Genomic DNA, 21,052 nt, shown 5'->3' with positions numbered 1-21,052 from the left:
AAAAGGAATACAAATTGGAAAAGAAGAAGTAAAACTGTCACTGTTTGCAGATGACATGATACTATACATAGAGAATCCTAAAGATGCCACCAGAAAACTACTAGAGCTAATCAATGAATTTGGTAAAGTTGCAGGATACAAAATTAATGCACAGAAATCTCTTGCATTCCTATACACTAATGGTGAAAAATCTGAAAGAGAAATTAATTAAACACTCCCATTTACCACTGCAACAAAACGAATAAAATACCTAGGAATAAACCTACCTAGGGAGACAAAAGACCTGTATGCAGAAAACTATAAGACACTGATGAAAGAAATTAAAGATGATACCAACAGATGGAGAGATATACCATGTTCTTGGATTGGAAGACTCAATATTGTGAAAATGACTATACTACCCAAAGTAATCTACAGATTCAATGCAATCCCTATCAAATTACCAATGGCATTTTTTATGGAACTAGAACAAAAAATCTAAAATTTGTGTGGAGACACAAAAGACCCCGAATAGCCAAAGCAGTCTTGAGGGAAAAAAACGGAGTTGGAGGAATCAGACTCCCTGACTTCAGACTATACTACAAATCTACAGTAATCAAGACAATATGGTACTGGCACAAAAACAGAAACATAGATCAATGGAACAAGATAGAAAGCCCAGAGATAAACCCATGCACCTACGGTCAACTAATCTATGAAAAGGAGGCAAGGATATACAATGGAGGAAAGACAATCTCTTCAATAAGTGGTGCTGGGGAAACTGGACAGCTACATGTAAAAGAATGAAATTAGAACATTCCCTAACACCATACACAAAAATAAACTCAAAATGGATTCGAGACCTAAATGTAAGACCAGACAGTATAAAACTCTTAGAGGAAAACATACGAAGAACACTCTTTGACATAAATCACTGCAAGATCTTTTTTGATCCACTTCCTAGAGGAATGGAAATAAAAACAAAAATAAACAAATGGGACCTAATGAGACTTCAAAGCTTTTGCACAGCAAAGGAAACCATAAACAAGACGAAAAGACAACCCTCAGAATGGGAGAAAATATTTGCAAACGAATCAGCAGACAAAGGATTAATCTCCAAAATATATAAACAGCTCATGCAGCTCAATATTAAAGAAACAAACAACCCAATCCAAAAATGGGCAGAAGACCTAAACAGACATTTCTCCAAAGAAGACATACAGATGGCCAAGAAGCACATGAAAAGCTGCTCAACATCACTAATTACTAGAGAAATGCAAATCAAGACTACAGTGAGGTATCGCCTCACACCTGTTAGAATGGGCATCATCAGAAAATCTACAAACAACAAATGCTGGAGAGGGTGTGGAGAAAAGGGAACCCTCTTGCACTGTTGGTGAGAATGTAAATTGATATAGCCACTATGGAGAACAGTATGGAGGGTCCTTAAAAAACTAAAAATAGAATTACCATATGATACAGCAATCCCACTACTGGGCATATACCCAGAGAAAAACATAATTCAAAAAGACACATGCACCCCAATGTTCATTGCAGCACTATTTACAATAGCCAGGTCATGGAAGCAACCTAAATGCCCATCAACAGACGAATGGATAAAGAAGATGTGGTACATATATACAATGGAATATTACTCAGCCATAAAAAGGAACGAAAATGAGTCATTTGTTGAGACGTGGATGGATCTAGAGACTGTCATACAGAGTGAAGTAAGTCAGAAAGAGAAAAACGAATATCATATATTAACACATGTATGTGGAACCTAGAAAAATGGTACAGATGAACTGGTTTGCAGGGCAGAAGTTGAGACACAGATGTAGAGAACAAACATATGGACACCAAGGGGGTAAAGCTGCAGGGGCGGGGGGCGGGGTATGGTGGTGTGCTGAATTGGGCGATTGGGATTGACATGTATACACTGATGTGTATAAAATTAATGACTAATGAGAACTTGCTGTATAAAAAAATTAATTAAATTTAATTTTTAAAAACCCCTAATACTAAAAAAAAAAAAAAAGTCAGAAATCCACGGCAACGACTGAGGGCCATCAAAAGTCATATACACCACTGATACTTCCTTTCTCTTTTTCCATTGTGTTCTCTCTTCCTCTTTTTCTATTCCATTTCTTTTTCCTTCCTCTACTTTCCGGTTTTTTTTTTTGTTGTTGTTGTTGTTCCCTAAGATTTGGGACTACTAGTAGGAGGACCAATTGTCCCAGTTTGCATTGAGCAGAGAGGTTCCTAAAACATGGGACTTTTGGCACTAAAATTGAGAAAGTCTCATGCAAACTGGCACGAACTGGTCACCCTAATACTGGTATCACTCAAAATGTTTCTCAGCTTTGCCGGGGCCTGAATTAAAGAAGTCACAAAGCCGTATCATTTTTGCTTATCCCAGAAGCCCAGGTCCTGTAATTCTGAGGACTTGTGAAGCAAGGGCAAAGTGTAAGTCCTCTCAAATGTGTATAAAAGGACAAAACTCACCATATGTGTTTCAGCAATAATGATGGGAGGAATTCAGATTGATCATTTCAGGTTAAATTTAAAAGATTACATGGCATCAGAAAAACATTATTCCAAGGGGTCTAGGATTACTGGACCTCTGCCTGTCGAACCCTTTCTTCTGCAAATCTCACTAATCTTAACCTTGGGGAAGATTTTTTCACTAGAAAATAATTTTTAAACATTTGAAATTATGCATGCAGATGTAATATACATGGTGACTATAGTTAACACTGTACTGCATATTTGAAAGTTGCTAAGAGAATAGATCTTAAAAGTTCTCATCACAAGAAAAAATTTTTTATAACTATGTATGCTGATGGATATTAACTAGACTTACTGTGATGCTCATTTCGCAATATATACAAATATCAAATCATTATGTTGTATACCTGAAACTAATGTTTTATACCAATTATACCTCAATTTAAAAATTTAAATTGCAGTAAAATATTCGTAACAAAATTTACCACTTTAAACGCACAGTTCAATAATAACTACATTCACATTGTTGTGGGGCTTCCCTGGTGGCACAGTGGTTGAGAGTCTGCCTGCCGATGCAGGGGACACGGGTTCGTGCCCTGTTCCGGAAAGATCCCACATGCCGCGGAGCGGCTGGGCCTGTGAGCCATGGCCGCTGGGCCTGCGTGTCCGGAGCCTGTGCTCCGCAACGGGAGAGGCCACAACAGTGAGAGGCCCGCGTACAGCAAAAAAAAAACAAAAAACAAAAAAAAAACTACGTTCACATTGTTGTGAATTACACAACAATTGTGTAATTCACAACAGAAACTCATTTTCATTTTGCAAAACTAAAAGTCTACCCGTTAAACAACTCCCCATTCCCCTTCCCCCCAGCCCCTGGTCACCAGCATTCTACTTTCTGTCTCTGTGAATTTGATTACTCAAAGTACTTCACATGGGAGGAATCATCCAGTATTTGTCTTTTTGCTACTGGCTTATTAGAATTTTTTAAATTAACTGGTTAGAACTGGAAACAGAAAGTGTCGAAACTGGCCCAGGTCTCTCATCTCCTTTTGCCCCCTTTTACCAATACAATACCTGTGGACACGTGCATTTCATCTTTGTGGTCCCAACTCAGTGATTCTCAGCCTTCTCACCTGGGGAGTTTTTAAAATTCTCTTGTCCGGATCCCATCCCAGATCCATTAAAGTCAGAATCTCAGGGAGTGAAGGTTACGGCACACACCCCCGGCATTTCTAATTTACAGCCGAGTTTGCCATCCAACGCCTAACTGGAGAGCTGAAAGGGAGATTAACAGTTGGCAAATCAAAGAGTTTAGGGTAGATGGTCTTTAAGGTCTTTTTAAATTCAAAAATTTTGCAAAATCCACTAGCGTCTTCGTAATTCTCAACCAGCAGTGGTTGAGTTGATTCAGCTGCGCCCACCCGGAAGGAGCTGAGTGGAAGCTCTCTGGAGTGTGGCTCCCTCTGCCGTCTACTGCTGGCATGACAACCCCACTTTAGAACCCTCTTATTAGTGGCTATAACACCCCTCTCTGCAGGCACCCCTCTCCTGCCACATTCATTCAACACACACTTCTTAAGATGGCTCACTTTTCTTTCTTTTTTTTTTTTTTGCCACACCACACGCAGGCGGAATCTTGGTCCCCTGCAGTTGAAGTATGGAGTCTTAACCGCTGGACCGCCAGGGAAGTCCCCTCACTTTCCTTTTAAAACACTTATTCAAGCCAATAGATAATAATATTTGTGCTTAATACATCAACTTCTAAAAGACCATGAGATATGCAAATAATTCTAAGGTCAAATGAGGGATATTACAGGGACATTGATTTCAGCTGAATGTAAGAAATACTTTGCTGAAATCAAAGGGGTTTAATAGAATAAATTACCTTGGGAAATATTAATTCCCTTGACACCAGTGCTACACAAGTGAGTACAATCTGTGAGAGAGGCTATAGGGTAAGAATCCTAAATTAGAAGGAATTAGGATGACCTGTGAGGCCCTTCTAACTCCAAAACTCCATGATTTAAAAGTCAGACAAAAATGACCTAAGGAAAAAAAAAAAAAAAAAGACCTAAGGCAGAGGAATAGTTTCTGAGTTTAAGAAATGGAGCTCCAGGGTTCTGATTATTCCAACTTTCAACCACTCCCCAAGTTTACATTTCCATTAGTTACTTGACGTAGAATATCCAAAATGAATACATGTGAGTCCCATTTTGAAGAAAATTCATTATGGCATGTAAAACTTTGGGCTTTTCAGGAAGATTTATTGATTATTTGCATTGTGAAAGAATTATTGACTTTGTAAAATCATGTTTGGATGATAGAGTTACTTTGAGCATCTAACTATTAATTTACAGATCACTAGTTACTTAGCCAAGGTGCTTGGGTGACTAAAAACTTAACTCTAAAGCTGCCCTTTTAAGTTCATTTGGAAATAAAAAAGAAAGAAACATCTGAAGTGCCATTAGGAAAACAGAATGTGATTCAATAACAAGTACTTAAACATTCCCTTGGAAAACACAGAGCATCCCACAATTCACTGCAAAACCAGCTGCAACTTCTTGAGTGCTGTACTGTGTCAATCATTTCAGAAACCTGATTTCATCTAATCCTCACATACGCCTTGTAAGGCAATACACTATTATCTCCATTTTATCGGTGAGGAAACTGGGTCTCAGGGAGGTTAAGTAATTTCTTCCCAAACATAAGTTCAAGTCCAAGTCTTTCTGACTCTTTCCCTTATACCAAGTTATCCCAATCCACTCCTCTAAGAACAAATTGTCCACTGACAGCTTGAAGACCACATGTGTTTGGGTTAACTTTTGCCCTTAAAGTGTTTTCAATAAGAACTAGTTGCCAATGTTTAAACATGAGATTTTACATGAAAGTCTGGATGTCCTGTCTGTCTCGAAGAATCGGAAGGTCTGGCAGCACTACTCCTGCAGTCTTGGCAAGGCCGATGGGCCCCATCCTTAGCTGGGGCCTGAGTTCTTTAGGTTGCTCTGGCCCTCACCCCTCTGTGCTGTATCCCTCACAAGCAGGCTGAGAGCTAGTTGCTATTTCCCCCTTTACATGCAGCCCTTATTACTTATGTATGTACCTACCTGGCACCTGTTGGCGCTGAATTTGCAACCCTCAATTTAGAGTCTCTCTTCCACGTCCCTTGCCCCAATTCAGATCCCAAACATTCTGGTTCTGTTTGTCCCAAAGCCATTTTTGCATTGTTCCCATTTCCCAAGGGTGGTTGGGCTGAACGTGTATTCACCTTAAAATTTCTGCACAAAGGTAGTTCTATGATTTCCTCACATGTTGGAGGCGTTTTCTGGACTTCCGTACTTAATAGCCTGTCTTGCTTTTATTTCTTCCCACCCTTGGGGGCTAGGTTTGGTCTTGTGGTTCTGGTGGGGGAGAGAGAAACGCCTCCAAGTACTTTGGGGGTGGGGTGAGGGGAGTGGTCCTGACCTATGAGTCCGCAGCAAACTGGGACTACGGACCTGGGGAATGGACTGGGTGTGTCACAGAGAGAAGGGGATGTGTCTGCTTCTTTCTAGCCCAGGAAGACCTGGGTCAATTATCGTTCAGCATCTGGGTTCCCATAGGGCCCAGAGGATCCCTGCAGTTTGTCTTCCCAACCCTCCCCTTGCTGTACTGCCCCGCTCCACCCCATAACAGAATGACACCTACTCAGACAATGTGATGCAACCTCGTTTTATTAGGAAAGGACAGTGGGCACTGGAGTGGCACTTTCCAGGGTCCGGGGAGGCACTGGGGAGGGGTAACAGAGATGCCCAGCAACTAGAAGGCACAGCTGCTCTCCACGAAGCGGCGACACTTCATGACCCGCAGGTACGTCTCAGCCTTGTGCAGGTCCTTCTTGAAGCAGGAGAGCAGCCCGTAGTTCTTGAGCAGCGCGTCATCACTGCGCATGTTTGTGTCAAATTTGTCGTAGGTCTGCTTGAGGATCTGCCCAGCCCGGGGGCTGCCATCTTCCAGCTCCTGCAAAAGGGAGGGAGAGACAGACAGGGAGCCCTTGGGAGCGGCTGCCTCCCGTCCCCTCCAGTTGCCACCCTCCCCTCCAGGCTTGGAGAAGGGTGTGGAGGGAGGACTCACAAGGGGAAACAGGGAAAAGATTTCTCCTGGGTCAAGGCTGAACTGCCACAGAGAGAGCAGGCACCTCTCTCCCCCAGCCCACGGGAGCCCCCCATCCCTCGGCTAAGCCAGGAGAGGGCGGGCGTGGGCCCAGCCTGGGGGACCCACTACGCCATCCCCACCCGCATCAGGGCCTGGATGCCCTCCTCCAGGTCCTTCAGCTTCTCATAGACGCGGTCCGAGGTGCCAAACACCAGGCTGTTGGTGAAGACCCTGCTGAGGAACTGCACGGGCCCGAGCCACGACTGGATGAGCAGCAGTGAGAAGCGGAGCAGCTCCACGTCCTGCGGGCAGATGGGTGGGTGGTGGGCGGTGGGCGCCGCGAGGTCGGTGGCGGGGGCGGGGGAGGGGGGCAGCCGCGGTCCTCCCTCCGCCATCCGTCACCTTCCGCCACCGGCCACCACCCTGCACCTCCTCGGAGAGAAGACAGCCCAAGGCCCGATGCTGAGAGAAGGGGCAGCCTTCTTAGGATGAGGGAGGCCCCTGCTCCTCGGTCCGCGGTGGCCACTCACCGATCTCTGCTGGGCCTCGTCCTTGCCTGTGGGGGCCGGGATGGTCTCCGAGAAGCAGAAGGCAGCCTGGGTGTTCTGGATGGAGTATCTCTGTCCCTCCGGGATGTAGGCGCGCTCCTGGGAGAAGGAACACACGCCCGGGTCTAGGCTGCTGCGCGGTTCTCCTCACTGCTTTATTAGGAACCCCCCTCCGTTTATGACAGCATCTTCACTCGGATAAAATACCTCTGAACTCCTTAGTTTCCTCCCACTGCGTGGAGGGGGCACGGATTCAGCCCTTCCTGCCACCCGCCACTAGTACGCGTCCCTGGGGAGCTTACAAACTCTTTGTAGGTGTCAGCCGCCAGTTGGTGCAGGTGCTGGGCCCGGAGCACAGCGTTGGCAAACAGGCTGGACAAGGGCATGGCTGGGAAGGCGCCCACCTCCTGAGTCCAGGGCAGGCAGAGCAGGGCGAAAGCCAGGAGCATGGAGGTCCGAGGGCCTAGAGAGAGACAAGGAGGGCCGGAGAGGGAGGGGTCCAGAGAGCAAGAGGCCTGGTTCCCCTGCCAGCCCTCCACCGCCCCTCCCCCCCGGGGAATGAGAACATTTCAAACCTGGTCACGTGTCTGGGGGTAGATATCTGTGCTCACATCCAGAAGCCCCAAAGCCCGAGGTTAGTGCCCCCGTCCCTCTGCAGGGCCCTCCCATCACCCTTCAGTACACACCGAGCCCGAGGGGATTTTAGGGGTGCTTACCTGCAGCCATTACAGCTGGTGAGCTGTCCACAGGACCCTGAGCTGTCTGGGGAGCTGGGTCCTGGGGTCCTGGAATTGGTCCCTTGTGGGCCGTTTTTATACCCTGGCCTCTTCTCTCTCTCCCTCTGCCCCCACCTATTTTCTCTATACATTTATGCACGGGCCACCGGCGGGCCTGGGCTAATGGATAATTTAGAACCCCCACCCACTCATCCTGTTACCGCTCCTCCTCTGGGGTCATGTCGCCCAGGCTTGTCATCTTCCCCTCTCCACCGTCACCTGTCCCGAGGGCTGTACGCACAGAGTCTCAGCTTGAGAGACCACCCAATCCGTCCTCTTTTTAAGGGGGAGGTAGCAGAAGGGAGTAGCCCGAGTCCAGGCACACTGTGGCAGGGTGTCATTGCGGGGTTGTCCCCCAGGGTGAGGAGGGCCCAAGCTGGTCCCCTAAAGGGGGGCTACGTCAGGATGGAGGTACCCTGAGAGCTATGTGGATGCTTCCTCACTCTCTACCTCTTTCCTCCTCCCTGAACAGCTCCCCTCCATCCACCAGAGAGAATGTGTGTTTGGGAGAAGGGGGCCAAGGATAACAATAGATTCTGGGGTTCCTGGGCACAGATTCCACCTTTGCCCCATCACCATCCTCCTGCCGCCTGATCCAGCCTGAGGTAGCTGGATGCAGGGCTAACCCTGACCGCTAGAGGGCTCCAGCCTCACACATTGCCCTCCCCTTTGCCGGAGCATAGGGGCTCCCCCAGGTGGATAGGGCAAAGGACCAAAACTTGAGGCCTTGTCCCTGCTCCTTGGCTGTGCCACAGAGATCCCGGGAACAGACACTGCTTACAACTGCTTCCTCCCATAGCCCTGTCACGGTCAGTGAATCTCAAATTTGGAAGAGCCCTTGAGGACTTGAGTCCCACCCCCAGCCCTGGAGCTCTGGGCACAGCACACAGAAAGATGCCCTCTCCAGTCATTGCAGTCTCCTCCCCGCCTTTCTTCTCCTCCTTTTAATATTTGTATAGAGCTTATCAGGTTGTGAAGAGCAAGCCCATGCAACCTCACATTAGACCCTCAGGACCATCTTGTGAAGGAAGTATTATCACCCCATTTTACAGAGGAGGAGACCAAGGCTCAGAGAGCCTTACTTACATGAGCTACCCCAGCCAAGGCAGCAGATCTCCAAATCCTTGCTCTTCCCACGTTGCAGCACCCCAAGCCCTTTCTTCAACGCGGACTGGGTGGGCGCCACTCTGTTTTTTAACGTTTAAATCCCTCTGATCACAAGCGTCCTGCCCCTAATCACAAGAGTCCCTTTGCCTCATTTTGTCCTCCCTTAAGAGTCAGCTTGTTGTCCGTCATTTTCCAGGTGAGACTGGCCCAGAGACATGGGGTGCATGGCGGAGACCACATAGCAGGGCTAGGCCAGGGTCAGGAAGGCTAGGGCTGCAGGCTTGCCACCTCCTGGTGCCCAGAGTTGGGGCTATTTCAGCATCTGGAGGTCACCAGCGTCAAATAGTCCCCCAAGATAAGAGCAGGAAAGAACATATTGCCCTCCGTTTAAACCTTCCATCCCTTGAGTCTAAGAACATTTAGCACTTGACCCTGTGGGGAAACAAACGAACGAATGAGCAAAACTTTCTAGAGGTGGTTGGTTATAGTGTTGCCAACCAATGCTGAAAAGTCACACCCCCATGGTCCAGAACCTGAGTGCTTGTGCCTTGCCATCTCCCCCTTTAAGACCAGAAGATAGAGCTCTCTTTTCTCTCATCGCTCCTGAACCATCGCCCGACCGTGCCCCTGATTCTTTTTCTGCTACGGAGGGCACTGGGACCTGTGGGAATTGTCCCCAGGCATGACCATAGGAGGACTAGAAGGGAGTGTCATTAAAGAAACAGGCTCTGAGGAAAATGGGGCCACAGGAAAGGTGAGGACACCCCTTTCCTCTCCTTCCAGAGCCACCAAAGGAGAGGAGCCGGGCAGGAAGTGGAGGAGGGTCTCTAAGCCCCACACAGCCTCCTGTGTCCTCCGCCACTTCTTCCTTCTAGGTCACCTGGGGGAAGGGACACTGAAGTGGAACCTCTCGTGACAGACTTCTAGCTAATACTGGGGGGACTAGTATGTGAACTGTGGACCACAGGAGAAGCTCAGGCCTCCCCTAGGACTGAGGGTACAGGAGCCCGACTTGGGGACCACTCGAGAGCCACACAAGGTGGGCACAGGTGAGGTGTGGCTGAGGCTCCCTGCCAGGCAGCTTACTGCCAAGAACAGGTGGGACCAGCCAGAGCAGGGGAGAGTCTCCTCTCACCAACCCACTTCCGGTTGGCCCACAGGATTCTGGGGACCCCCGGGATACACCGTTATTAAAGGTGACCACGGTGGCAGCCATCGGACCCAAAGAGGGAAGAACTGGAGGGTGGGGGGTGGATACTGGTGACCCTTCTCTCTAGTCTAGAAAAGGTCTTTTTCAGGGTCTTTAGTGATGGAGACACATACATAATTCATTGCTAGTAAAAGATAAACTTTGAATTAGACTTGGGATTTCGTGTTTTTGCTAGGGAGTCACTCACCCCTTCTTGGGGCACGACCTGGGGCCAGACCCTTGGCTTCTCCAGGTTCAGAGGCTGCTCCACAATGGCCTCTGCACGGTGGCCAGTGAGGAGAGGCTGTGATCCGCATCTCCGGGGTCATCCTCAAAGGGTTCGGGATGAATCCTCCATTAGCTTGGAATCCATGAATTTCAGTGTGTTTGGAAGCCCTTCGTATTTTCAGATTTGACCATCTCTGGGGTTCTCCGTACCTATTGTGGAAATTCAAAGATCTACTCTTGATCCAAAAGTGGCCTCTTTCAGGCTTCAGGAGCACTTCTGAGGTTCAAGTCCACGCGGCTGGGGGCCATCTCCTTGTTTAGAGTCATGATCGCCTTAGGGAGAGCCACAGAGGGACTGGGGGCAGCTCTTTCCATTCTCCCCTGGTCACTTGAGGTCCATGCTTCCCACCTCTAGCTCTGTCCTGCTTTCCTTGAGGCCAGAGGTTGGGATTGCCCCCAGGATATGCTCCACTTTGTCTTTGATTCCAGCATGAGTCTGATGACCGCGTTGATCACAGCTCATTGGGTCAATGTTTTTAGAGACTATGATGTGGGGATTCCCAAGGGCTTCTCCAGGGGGAGGTGGAAAAGGAGACCAACATTTCTGAGTGCCTGCCATGTGCCAGGCACTGTACTGAGTGATGCGGAGAGGGGGAGGTGCATGCATACAAGGACATTCAGGCTCGAAGAGGTGAGTAGTTTGCCAGGTGTCTCTCAGCTCCTAAAAGACGGCAGCCCAAGGCCCCAGTCTTCCCGCCACAACGAGCTCTTTAGAAGCTTCATCTAGGACAGACAGTGGCGCCGCTGGGCGCGGAAGCACTATCCTCAGTGCAAAGCTAGCAGGGCCGGATCAAGTCCCCACTCAGAAGATGTTCAATGAAGCTTGGGGGAAATTGAATGCAAGGAGCTTCAGCCCAGAGTGAGGTCCACAGACACCAAGAAAAGAGGCAGTAAAAAAACAACTCGATGGAGCCCGATTTAATGAACCAAGCCACATCATCCTTCACATTTGTGTTGCACATTTCAGTGTACATCACGTTTTCACTTCCTTTATCTCATCGGACCCTTGAGTTTGCCAGAGGGCTCAAGCATGGAGGAAGGGCCTTGGAGGGCTCTGGGGTGGGGGGGCAGGATGGGGGCAGGCACTCCTGTGGGTTGATGGGGATGTTGTTTACAGTAGGTGAGGATCTCTGAACACTCTAGAAGAGCAAAACAATCTACATCATGGGACCTACTAAGCAATTTCCACTTGGGGGCTTATTCCCCAGGGAGACAAGCCCATTGAAAAAGAAATATAATAATACCGGGGTGTGTCCAGCAGCTGTGGGAAGTCTGAGGTGCTTTCCTGATTGGTGCTGTCAGCTGGAAATAACTTCTGCCTCCTACCTTATTCTGTGGTTGTTTGTGAACATCTTATTCCCCTTAAGGGAATGTAAGCCCTTTGAGGCTGGGTTCACGCCTTTCGTCTCTTCACTCATTCACTCATTCTCTTTTTCCTGCATTAACTGATTCAGTAAGCAGTTGTTGTACCTTCCATGTGCCAGGTATTGTACCAGTTCATTATACGTACATGAACAAAGGGCTCAATCTTTTCTCTGCTGGAGTTTACAGTCTACAGGAGAGACAACAGCAAACAAATAAATACAGAACGATAGAATGTATACAGAAATTTCACATTGTGAAAACTACCATGAGAGAAATAGCTAAGATACAGAGGTGAGAGCATAGCTCTGGGGAGTGGGGGGACCTGGCAGCTGGCACCATCCCAGGCCTAGCAGCTCACCAAGCATCTGCTAAGTGGGTTGAATGGATGCAAGGACAGTGCCAAGGAAAGAACTCAAATATTCCCCGCCCCCCGGCCAGAAATGGCAAGACAGGCCATGACTTGTCTTGATGTTCTCCTCATAGTAGAATGAATTTAACCTAACAAGTACAGAAAAAATGAACATACGGGATCTTGCCATGCACAGCAATACGTACCTGAACACATTTAAATGCAAAAAGGAGACAGGGCAGCATGCACATGCTGAGGGTGAGCACACACAGATGTTCACACAGACCCACAACCTGCAGAACCCGAGCCCCAAACAGGACCTCACGAGGCATCTGGCCCGCCCACTCCTGCCATGTGATAAAGTGCTCTTAGGGCCGAGAGAACGATGTCTTTTTTTTTTTTTAATTAATTTGATCTGTGCATTAGGATCTGTCTAAATGTGTTTAAACAAACTACACTCTGAATTCAGGGTTTCAGTTTTGTTAATTTTTGTTTTCTGTGGAGTCACCTAAGTTTCCAGGTAAAGGCTTTGGAGTGGGAGATGGCCGCTGAGGTGTCCCCAAGTGGCAGGTTTGTTGGTTTTGGGTTTTGTGTGTTCCTGAGTCAATAGCAGTTCCCGAGGGCACCGTAACTAGGCGCAGCCTGGAGAGCAGATACAAATCCAGAAACTTCACAGATGTGGGCTCTGAATCCAGCTGCTGAGGTTGCCTGCAGAGAGCAGAGCATGCGCGGACCAGAGTCCCTGGTCCCCCGGCTGGATGGCCTTTGAGGCCCTTTGCAGAAGAGCCGGCTGCCCACCTGCTGGGGGTCCAGTGACACCCAAACAGCAGCAGCTTTCCGAGTTTTGTTTTGTTTTTCTCTAATCTCCAATTCTGCTGGAAAAACACCCAAACCCTTGGGTCAGAGCACCCCCGGCCTAGCAACACCTGCAGCCAGGGGGCCGGAAGTCAAGCTAGAACGGAGGAGGAACCAGCCTGTGCTTACCCCAGGCCCCGGGGGACAGGGCTGGATTCCCCCAGTGGGCAGCAGGGCATGTGCCCACCGAGGGCCCTCGGGGCTGCATTCTAAAGGAAGAGGGGCCCAGAGCTGGACTCCTGGAAGGATGGCCCAGTGACTCAATATCCTGGCCTATCAGGAAGGAGTGGGGCCTTCAGGGCTTTGCGACTTGTGAACAAGGGCGATGGCAGAGCTGCCCCAGGATTCTCTCCCTATGGCTCTCCTCCTGCTCTGGCTCAGGGTCCTTCGAGGGAGGCAGCTGTGACGTAGTAGAAAGAATGCTGAGTTTGGAGTCAGAAGATCTGTGTGTGGCTTTTGGCCAATTATGGTAATCATCTCCCTGGGCCTCGATTTCCACATTTTTAAAGTTGGGATGCAGCTGTCCCGCTTCCAGGGTCACGGTGGGACAAGCTCATGTAAAGGAATATGGAGGTGTTCAAGAAAATCTTACTGGCAGTTAAGAGATTCTCAATATATAAATATTTGGGGGACCCAGCAAAAGAGTCTGACTCACGTTCTGTAACTTGGTTGTGGTGGTGGTTATACAAAGCTGTAAATCTAAAATTCATGAAAAGAAAACGAAGTCAATTTTACTGTAGGGTAATTTTCTAAAAAACAGCATCTGGTTCAGCTCCTTTGGATAAGATTTATGATTCCCGTTTTGTAGATAAAGCAAGCGAGATCTGAGACGTTCATCGCCCCCCACCAGCATCACCCAGCTTTGTTTCCGCTGCCTGTCAGTTTTGGGGGCCAGGGACCCATAAGTTGGACATGGGGACACCCGTAGTGTAAGCCTCTAAGACAGAAGAACGGACCAGGGAGTGCTTCTACATCGTAACCATGAAGGCAGTGCCCTTGCGGGGTGGGTGTCGGGTGGTCGAGGCAGGCCTCCCTGCTCAGATGATTCTCTGCCAACAGTACTTCAAAGCATTAGAGAAACTCAGTTATTCAAAGATATTAAGTTGTCTTTCAAAAAAGCCAAGGCCTCCCCAGATTCAGGGCAGCCCCAAGCAGGGGGAAGACCCTGCTGTGGGGGGGGAGAAGTGAAGGCTCTGTCCCACCCCCAGCCGGCTGCCCAGGGTCCCTGGTGGAGGTCGAGGCCAGAATTAGCGCCACTATGCAAAGCAGCAGGAGAGGAAGGGCTGCAGCTCAGTGGAGACAGATGCCAAAACAAGCCAGTTTCCTCTGGCAGCCCGGACACCAGGGAGGGAGGAGGCCCGCCCCGGCTTGGCCCTGCCTGGCTCTGAGTGGGCACCGCTGAGCGACGCAGAGATGGACCTGAAACCCCAGGCTTGGGGGCCTTGGCCACCTGTCCCACCTGGAATGCCAGGGGGAGCTGCTCTCACTGGTCCCCCCATGCTGGCCTTGGTTCTCCAGTTAAACTGGCAGCTCCCTGAGGGCAGGGATTTCTCCCATCTGAATCCAGAGCATGCATGGCAAAGAGGTGTTCTGGGGTCCCCCCAAGGTCAACAGGAAGTGGAGCTCAGCCTGGCTCTGCACACAGAGGTTAATTTCACTTCAGCTCCCAGCCCTGAGCTGCTCTCTGTCGCTCCCGCAGCTGGCAGGTTGGGGACCATTTTGCCTCTGATTTTGTGCTGGGAAAGCCTGAAGGGGTTACCTAAGGATGCCCAGATTTCACCACCACAGAGCTTCCCACTTTAGGAATCTCTCTTGCATAGCTCTGGGTCAAATTTAAAAAAATATCCAGGCTTGGTAGGGGACAAGGGGGTGTGTGATGGAGTCAGGGGAAACCCTGCCCTCAGGGAGCTTCTAATTTAACGAGAACAAGGCCGGTATGGGCAGCACAAGGTAGTAGCTACGCCAGAGCTGGAGAGGCCAGGGTCCAAACAGGGATTAGGCAGGGACTGGGCACTCTGGGAGGGCTTCCTGTAGGTGGAGGGCCTTAAAGGACAAGAGGATTGGGGTGGGTGGGGGAGGGCAAACTCTTCTAGGGCTAAGACCTCTGCCCTACAGAGCAGGACTCAAGTGCTGCTTGTCGGCTGAAGGGAAGGCAGGGTGAGGGTATCCCCGCCGAGAAGAAGGGCCAGTCCATTCAGCCCTTCTCCACTGCTCAGGGCCCCACTAGGGTCAGAGAGCAGGGGAAGAACGGGAGACATGGCCACAGGTCCCAACTGGGCCGTCAGAGAGAAGCAGTGAGTGAGCCCTGGAGAGGGCTCTGAGCCCCATGGCAGCCGTCCCTCCTCACACCCCATGGGTCCATGGGTGCCCAAAGATTTGCGCCCAAACAGGTACTCTCATCCACCCCATAACCACAGATGTCACAAGCCTGTGTGTCATTTCTCAAGACACATTGTTTATTCCGTGGGAGAAAGGGCTCAAGGCCAGCAGCCCCCTGGCGTGGGGGAGGGCAGGAGAGAGCAGGAGAGGATGGGAGAGGGATGAAGCTCTCGGTGGCCCAGCTGCAGCCACATGCGGGTGGGCCAGGGCCCTTCCCAGGCTCTACAGGAAACCGGGCCGTTCTGAGTCCATTTGCAGGTTCCAGGCAAGTCTCTGCCTTCCCCGTCCTGAATAGGGGATGGATCCCCGCATAGCACCCCCAGAAGGCTGGGTCCAGTCTAGCCCCAGAGAACTCCCTGCTCCAAATCACTGCCCTGTGGCCCTTCCGCTCCAGTCCCTTTGGCAAGAGATGGGGACCAAGGGCTGGAGGGGCAGGCGGACCTGGTGGGCCAGCTTTGGAGGCGGACAGGGGGTTCAGGGTAAAGGGGATGGGCTGGGAGCCGGGCGGCTCTGAAGCAGTCAGTGAGGGCCCAGCGGGCTACGCCCAGGGGCTTGGGGAGGGCCGGCCTCTCACTCCTGGCCTGGGTGTTCACCCACCGACCACTTCACCTCTCCTGTCCGCAGCGTCACTATATCCTCGTAAGTGGCTGTCTGGTCAATGTCCAGGCCCTGGGGACACGGAGCAGAGCTCAGGCCTTGGCCACTCGCTGAGCGCACACAGATGGGGCCTCTGAGCGCCCCCCCCTGCCCCCCACGGCCCCGGGAGCTGCGGGGTCCACCCCACTCCTTACCTCATAGGTGTGATCTTCCTCCATCCCGGCCTTGCTGTCATCCTGGCGGGTGAGGGACGGAGAGCAGAGTGTTAGCTTCCCCCACCCCATCCACTGCTGGGCCAGGCTGGGGAGGGCCGGGGAGATTGGCCCGGGGTGAAGGGTCAGGGGCTAGGGGTCAGGGGTCAGGGGTCAGGGGTGAGGCGCACTCTGCGAGAACAGCTGATGAACAAAGGAGTGATTGAATCGGTCAATCGATGGGCAGGCTCTGGGGCTGGGGAGATGGAGACACTGCCCGTGTCCGGCCTGCCCCGTGGCTGCTTCCCCGGCCCCCAGGGTCACCTTGTCCAGCAGCAGGAAGATGGGCACGATGATGAAGAGGATGATGAGCAGGGTCTGGATCATGATGATGCCATCTTTCAGCGTGTTCCGCCGCTTCAGCTGCGCCAAGGTGCTGAACCCTGGGGGGAGGCGGGGCGGGGGCGGTGAGGCCTGCGCCCCTCAGGACCTGCTTCTCAGCGGCTCTCCCAGGTGCTCGAGGGCCACAGTCACCGCCACACTGCGGCCCCCCTACTGGTCCGGGCTGGGGTGGGGTGGGTGTGGACGGCTCCACGAGCACACCCGCTCTCCTCCCCGGCTGGGGGGCGGGCCCCGCACGCACCCATGACCCGAAGCTCGGTGCCACAGCCGCGCTCTGTCCTCGGGGGCCTCTGCGAGCACTCCACCTCGCAGAAGTAGATGCCGTTGTCCGGGAACTGGACGTCCTGGATGACGAGCGTGGCCTCGCTGTTGTTGTGGGTCTGGAGGATGCGGCCCTTTTCGGGGAGGAGTAGCTTGGCCTCTGAGTCCGCCTCCTGCTTCCAGAGCCAGCTCACGCTGCCGGAGTCCTCCAGGTGGCACTTGATTTCCACCATGGAGCCCCGTTTCTTGGCCACGAAACGTGGGTGCTGCCAGATCTGGGAACACGAGCCTCCTGTGGGCGCCAAGGCTGGGATTAAAATCCCACTCCTTCCTCTTGACCGTCGGCCTGAACTCAGGCCCTCGGCCGTGGGCCCCCGTCCTGGGCAGCACTGACCCCCGGCTCAGCCCCCTTGTCTGTCCTTGCTTCTCGGGATGTGGGTCAGACATGAGGCAGAGGTGTGGGAGAGCCAGAGCCACGTGAGAAGCCACAGGCCAAGCCGCCGGACCCCGCCCCTTCCTGATGGCCCACGCTTCCCGCCTGATTTTCCTTTAGAAGGGCCTGGAACCTTCTGATTCCTTTCCATGTCCATTACAGTAGCCCGATGCCAGCCTCACCCCATGAGGCCAGAAGGCCCATAGCACAGCCTCCAGCCTGGCCTGGTGCTCTCACCTCTCCCTGCCCTGGGCTACCCACACCAGCCCGAAATCCTCAGGGGCACCCCGCAAATCCTTAGCCTGGCAGTCAAGGCCTCCCATATCAATCCCCTGGCCGTCTCTCCTCCATCACCTCCCTCCCCGCTTCCGTGTGGACCTGCTCCTCTTTTTATTCCTAAGCCTTCTTTCTTCAGTTTGCCATGATGTCCCCGCCCACCTGCTCCAAGAAGCCTCCCTCCTGCCTGGTTCCCAGTCAGTGGTCCCCTAGGAACCCCTGTGACCTGTCGGGGTCCCTGAGGTTACGGTCTCCTGCCGGGGCTAAGCCCAACTCCCCAGCCAGGGAGAATGGGCCTGAGTCCTCAGTGGGGTTCCAACTGGCCCCCACTCCAGCCCTGGGCTTGGCGCTGCCCCAGATCGCTGGGACTGGAGCACTGATGTTTAATGAGGATGACAGCGGAGGAGGGGGGACTGGAGGTACTTCAGAGCCAGGTCTTACAGAGGGAGGCCGACCCTAAGGAGGCCTGGGGATGGGAGTCCTGGGTGGGGAGACCCAGGGGGCACAAGGGCACAAGGGCAACCATGAGACAGCACACAGGACAGTGACCGGCTTTGGACACAGACATACTTGTCCCCAGAATGGGCGGGGGAAGTTGCTGACCTTTGGGATTCCGGTAGAGCGCCTCTGTTTTGGCCTCCAGCACCGTCTCACCTGCTGGGTGGGAGGAAGTGGGCGGGCCGGTCACTGGGACTTGGTTGTCCCACCCCTGCGTTCCCAGACCCACTTCCTCCCCGCCCAGGACATCAGCATCAAGATCCCTCAGCTCTCCCCCAGCCCTGCTCTGGAGAGACTAGAGCGGGGTGGGGTCACCAGAAGATCCGACTCCCAGCCCCCCTTCTGCCCTTGACCTTGAGCTGTGCCTGGATGAGACGGGAGGGAAGTTACAGCTGGAGGGCTCCACCACCTTCCAGACCAGGGCACCACTTCTGGAACATGTCTGTCCCAGGTCTGCTTGGGGGCAGCTCTCCACTGCCCGCCCCCCACGCAGTGCCCTCCACGGCCTGGGGGTGAACCACACTCTTCTTTCTCTCTCCTGGGCCTAGCTCTTCTGCGGTCAGAGCCACCAACCCCTCAGGCCCAGCTCAGCCTGACACCCTCCGGGCGGGAGAGGGGCTGGGGCCGCGGAGCCCTGAGCCATCAGCATGGCTGATACCCACAGACCCGGTCCCCAGGGCTGTCAGAGGGAGACAGGAGGCAGAAAAGTGTGAGAGACAGAAGGAGGAGGACGAGAGAGCAGGAGACAGAACCAGTGGAAACAGCGGATCCAGCAGGCCTCTCGGCTCGGGCCGTACCTGAAAGGAGCAGCAGCAGAGGCACCAACCAGCTGCTGAGCCCGGGACACAGCGCCGGCCCCGCCATGCTCACCCCTCCGTCTCCTGCCCCAAGCCCGTGACAGCGGAGGCTCCTGGGGGGAAAACGTGTAACTGCCCAGGCTGCAGCCTGTCTCCTCCCCGCCTCTTCCCCACCAGGCCCCTTCCTGCCATGCAAATTGGGACCCAGGGGAGGCACCAGCTCTCCGGGGACCCTGGGGGAGGGCAGGCTCTTTCGTCAGCTGTGCTGCTAAGGCTCAAAGGTCACCCCAGCTCGGGCACTACAGCAGGGTCCGCGGTGGACGCCCCGGGTGGCGGCGGCCTCTGCGTCCCCACCCCATCCCCGTGCCCTGGGGCCCCCTAGCCTCCCACCTCACACTTAGCTGAATACACATGGGTCCTGTGGATGAATGCGAGCACGGCCTCTCCACCCTGGACCAGCCTACACCCTGTGGGAAGAGGGGCACCCAGGAAGGCTGAGGCAGGGGTGCTGGCGGGCAGCTATGGGCCCAGAGCACAGCCTCTTGGCTGGAGTGCAGGTGGCCATGTTGGGGGTTGATGGAGATTTGACCCTGGGGAGGAAAGGAACCACAGCGGTTCTTGAGCAAAAACAGGCCAAGAGTAGCAGCCGCTTGGGAGATCTGGTCCAGGACCTGGCGAGAGGGCCCCTCCCTCACTTGGTGGGAGAGTTTTCTGAGAGCTGCCAGAGAAGGTGGACTTAGGTGTTGACAGCTTAGAGAAAACCCACCACTCAGCAATCAGGGGACTCACAGGGCACTGAAGTGTTATCCACAGCTCCAGGGGTCTCGGGCAGAGGACAGGAGGCTAGTATGGGGGAGTCTTCAGGTTCTGAAACAAAAAGGATCTCTGGCTTTGTCTCGCCAGTCAGCAGAGTGGTGGATGGAACCATAAGTCTAGGAGCTTGTCTAAGTTCAACTTTGTGCCCCTGCCCCTGGATCAGACACAACCCTCATCCCTTGGGGGCTCGGGGTGGGGGAGGTGCCCTTGTGCAGTGCACAACCTGCACAGCTGCACATGGCAGGCTTGCATCCCTCAGCCCCACAGCTGAGCCCACTCTTGAATTTTATGTTTTATGGAAGCTTCTTTACTCTCTCTTGGCCCCTCACTCTCTGTCTTCTTCCAACTGCCAGGAGGGGAAGGAAGATGCAAATCCTGTGTCCTCTGCCTACATATTTTCCTTACCACCTGCCAGTTTTCAAGCAGCCTGTGCTGCTGGCAGGTCTGTTTGGGTTCAGGGAGACATGGACCCACCTCCTAGGCCAGGGTTGGTGGTGAGGAAGACAGAGGTCTGGGTGCTGCCCCCTCAGTCCTGAGCATAAGCCTCACCTGGGATGGTGGGGTCCACACCCCCACCCCCACCCCCAAGGAGTACGGGCCAGGACTGGAGCTGTGGAAAGCGGGGACAGGAGGGTTAAGTTTCCCTCCAAGGAACAGCTCGTTCCTGGCAGTCCCAGATGTTCTTGTTGTTTCCAGATGTTCCAAATGAAAAAAAAAAAAACAAACACATTTCTCTGAAAAGGTGTCAGATGTTCAGTTCACAGAACAAACAGCCCAGGAATATAAACATCACCTGAGGTCAGCTTGGGGACCATGGGCCCCTGGTGGGGGAGGTTGGAGACTCCCCCAGAGGAATGGGGAAAAATCCAGGGGTCTCTTCCTTTAGCAAAGTACCCCCTGGTGATGGAAGCCTTGGTTAGCTTTGGGGCTAGCGTCCCCCAAAGTTGGGGGGAAGATGGAGAAGGCTTGGGATACACACGTGTGTGTGTGTGTGTGCGTGCATGTAGCTGCTGAGACGGGTGTGCTCCCGGGCTGTGTGGTGTGGGGCTGCTCAGGAGCTGGGCCTGCGGCCCAGGGTGACTCTAGGGGGCACGGAGGTTGGGGGCGCAGTAGGTGTCCTCCAAGCACATGCACATCTGCGTCTCCTGTGGGCAGGGATGCAGATGTGTCCTTTGGACTTCATTCCCATTCATGCCAGGAGCGGGTGGGGGCAATGGGGGCCCCACCGCCTGCAGGGTTATTTGTCACAGTTGGGGCCATGCTGTTCCCTCCCCAGGGACAACAGTACTGAGCTCTGTTCGGGGCTT

The 21,052-nt window shown here is 52.6% G+C and overlaps 2 protein-coding genes across 3 annotated transcripts; both read right to left on the bottom strand.

The window, feature by feature from the left end:
• Positions 1 to 6,282: 6,282 nt before the first annotated feature.
• LOC132414938 (somatotropin) lies at positions 6,283 to 7,633 on the bottom strand. Its single transcript, XM_059997936.2, has 4 exons — positions 7,469 to 7,633; positions 7,149 to 7,265; positions 6,759 to 6,920; positions 6,283 to 6,483 (listed from the first exon to the last, which is right to left on the bottom strand). The coding sequence occupies exons 1-4, from the start codon at positions 7,613 to 7,615 to the stop codon at positions 6,283 to 6,285; spliced, it is 627 nt and encodes a 208-aa protein (XP_059853919.2). The 5' UTR covers positions 7,616 to 7,633.
• Positions 7,634 to 15,536: 7,903 nt separating this feature from the next.
• On the bottom strand, positions 15,537 to 19,086 carry CD79B (CD79b molecule). Of its 2 annotated transcripts, none has more exons than XM_059998488.1 (6): positions 18,930 to 19,086; positions 18,238 to 18,291; positions 16,906 to 17,217; positions 16,587 to 16,705; positions 16,266 to 16,307; positions 15,537 to 16,143 (listed from the first exon to the last, which is right to left on the bottom strand). In XM_059998488.1, exons 1-6 carry the CDS (start codon positions 18,994 to 18,996, stop codon positions 16,045 to 16,047), a joined length of 693 nt encoding a protein of 230 aa, XP_059854471.1. In that variant the 5' UTR covers positions 18,997 to 19,086; the 3' UTR covers positions 15,537 to 16,044. The 2 variants fall into 2 exon arrangements, with proteins under 2 accessions (XP_059854471.1, XP_059854472.1); XM_059998489.1 differs by having other exon boundaries at positions 18,238 to 18,288.
• Between the last annotated feature and the right edge of the window lie 1,966 nt (positions 19,087 to 21,052).

The sequence above is a fragment of the Delphinus delphis genome, chromosome 19 (genome assembly GCF_949987515.2).
Source record: "Delphinus delphis chromosome 19, mDelDel1.2, whole genome shotgun sequence".
In the NCBI taxonomy this organism is placed as follows: Eukaryota; Metazoa; Chordata; class Mammalia; order Artiodactyla; family Delphinidae; genus Delphinus; species Delphinus delphis.
This window is presented reverse-complemented; position numbering and strand designations above follow the sequence as displayed.